The following is a 794-nucleotide window of genomic DNA, read 5'->3' on the forward strand; positions in this document are numbered from 1 at the left end:
CAATTGAATTAATTCATATAAATAATCAAGTATTATTTGTTCTCTTTATAAAGAAATACAACTCAAATAAATTCTGTTTAATATTGTTCATTCTTACATACACATTATCAACAATGAAACAAACTAGTTACAAATGATTTCAACTCATTTATTCATTAGAATATTTGTTTTTCATTGTTTTTGAATGAAAAAAACACTAAAATGTTGTTTATTCAATACAATAGTTAAATCAATGAGAAATATAGATAGAAAATAAAAGAATGTACATAACAAATTCAATTAGAATAATTCATGAAAAACTCAAATAACCATTTCATCTCATCAGAATTCAATGGACAATCATCTGTTTGAACATTAGGTGTTGAATAAAAGAGTTGTAATGAATGTAGTAATTTATTTGCTAAAACAACTCCTTCAGTTCCTTCAAATATTCGTTCATGTTTTCTTGTGATTTCCCAAACAAATTCTAAAGCAACAAACTCTTTCTGAAGATTATCTCCAACAATGAAAATATTAACAATGCATGGAATCATTTTTTTAATATTTTCTTCAGTAATTTGATCAAACACTTCTTCACTATCAATACTCATCAATACCTCTTCTAATTTAAGTAAATCATTGACTTTAGTTGATATAATATAATTTAATCTAGATTTCTTTTGATTAGGAATATCTTCTATTTCAAGTCTTTTTGTTGGTGTTTTTGATATTTCTTTAGTTCTTTTAAGTAAATTATCTTGAAGATCAACCAATGATTGAACTGGATTTGTTCTTTGTGTGTTTTGAATATTTTT

General features: G+C 23.8%; 1 protein-coding gene across 1 annotated transcript; it reads right to left on the reverse strand.

Moving 5' to 3' along the window:
* Positions 1-275: 275 nt before the first annotated feature.
* Positions 276-590, reverse strand: EDI_186280 (uncharacterized protein; the record flags this gene model as incomplete). The annotated part of the gene is made up of 1 exon (XM_001733530.1): positions 276-590. One exon carries the CDS (start codon positions 588-590, stop codon positions 276-278), a length of 315 nt encoding a protein of 104 aa, XP_001733582.1.
* Positions 591-794: the final 204 nt, after the last annotated feature.

The sequence above is a fragment of the Entamoeba dispar genome, genomic scaffold (genome assembly GCF_000209125.1).
Source record: "Entamoeba dispar SAW760 scf_1105229457543 genomic scaffold, whole genome shotgun sequence".
NCBI lineage: Eukaryota > Evosea > Mastigamoebida > Endamoebidae > Entamoeba > Entamoeba dispar.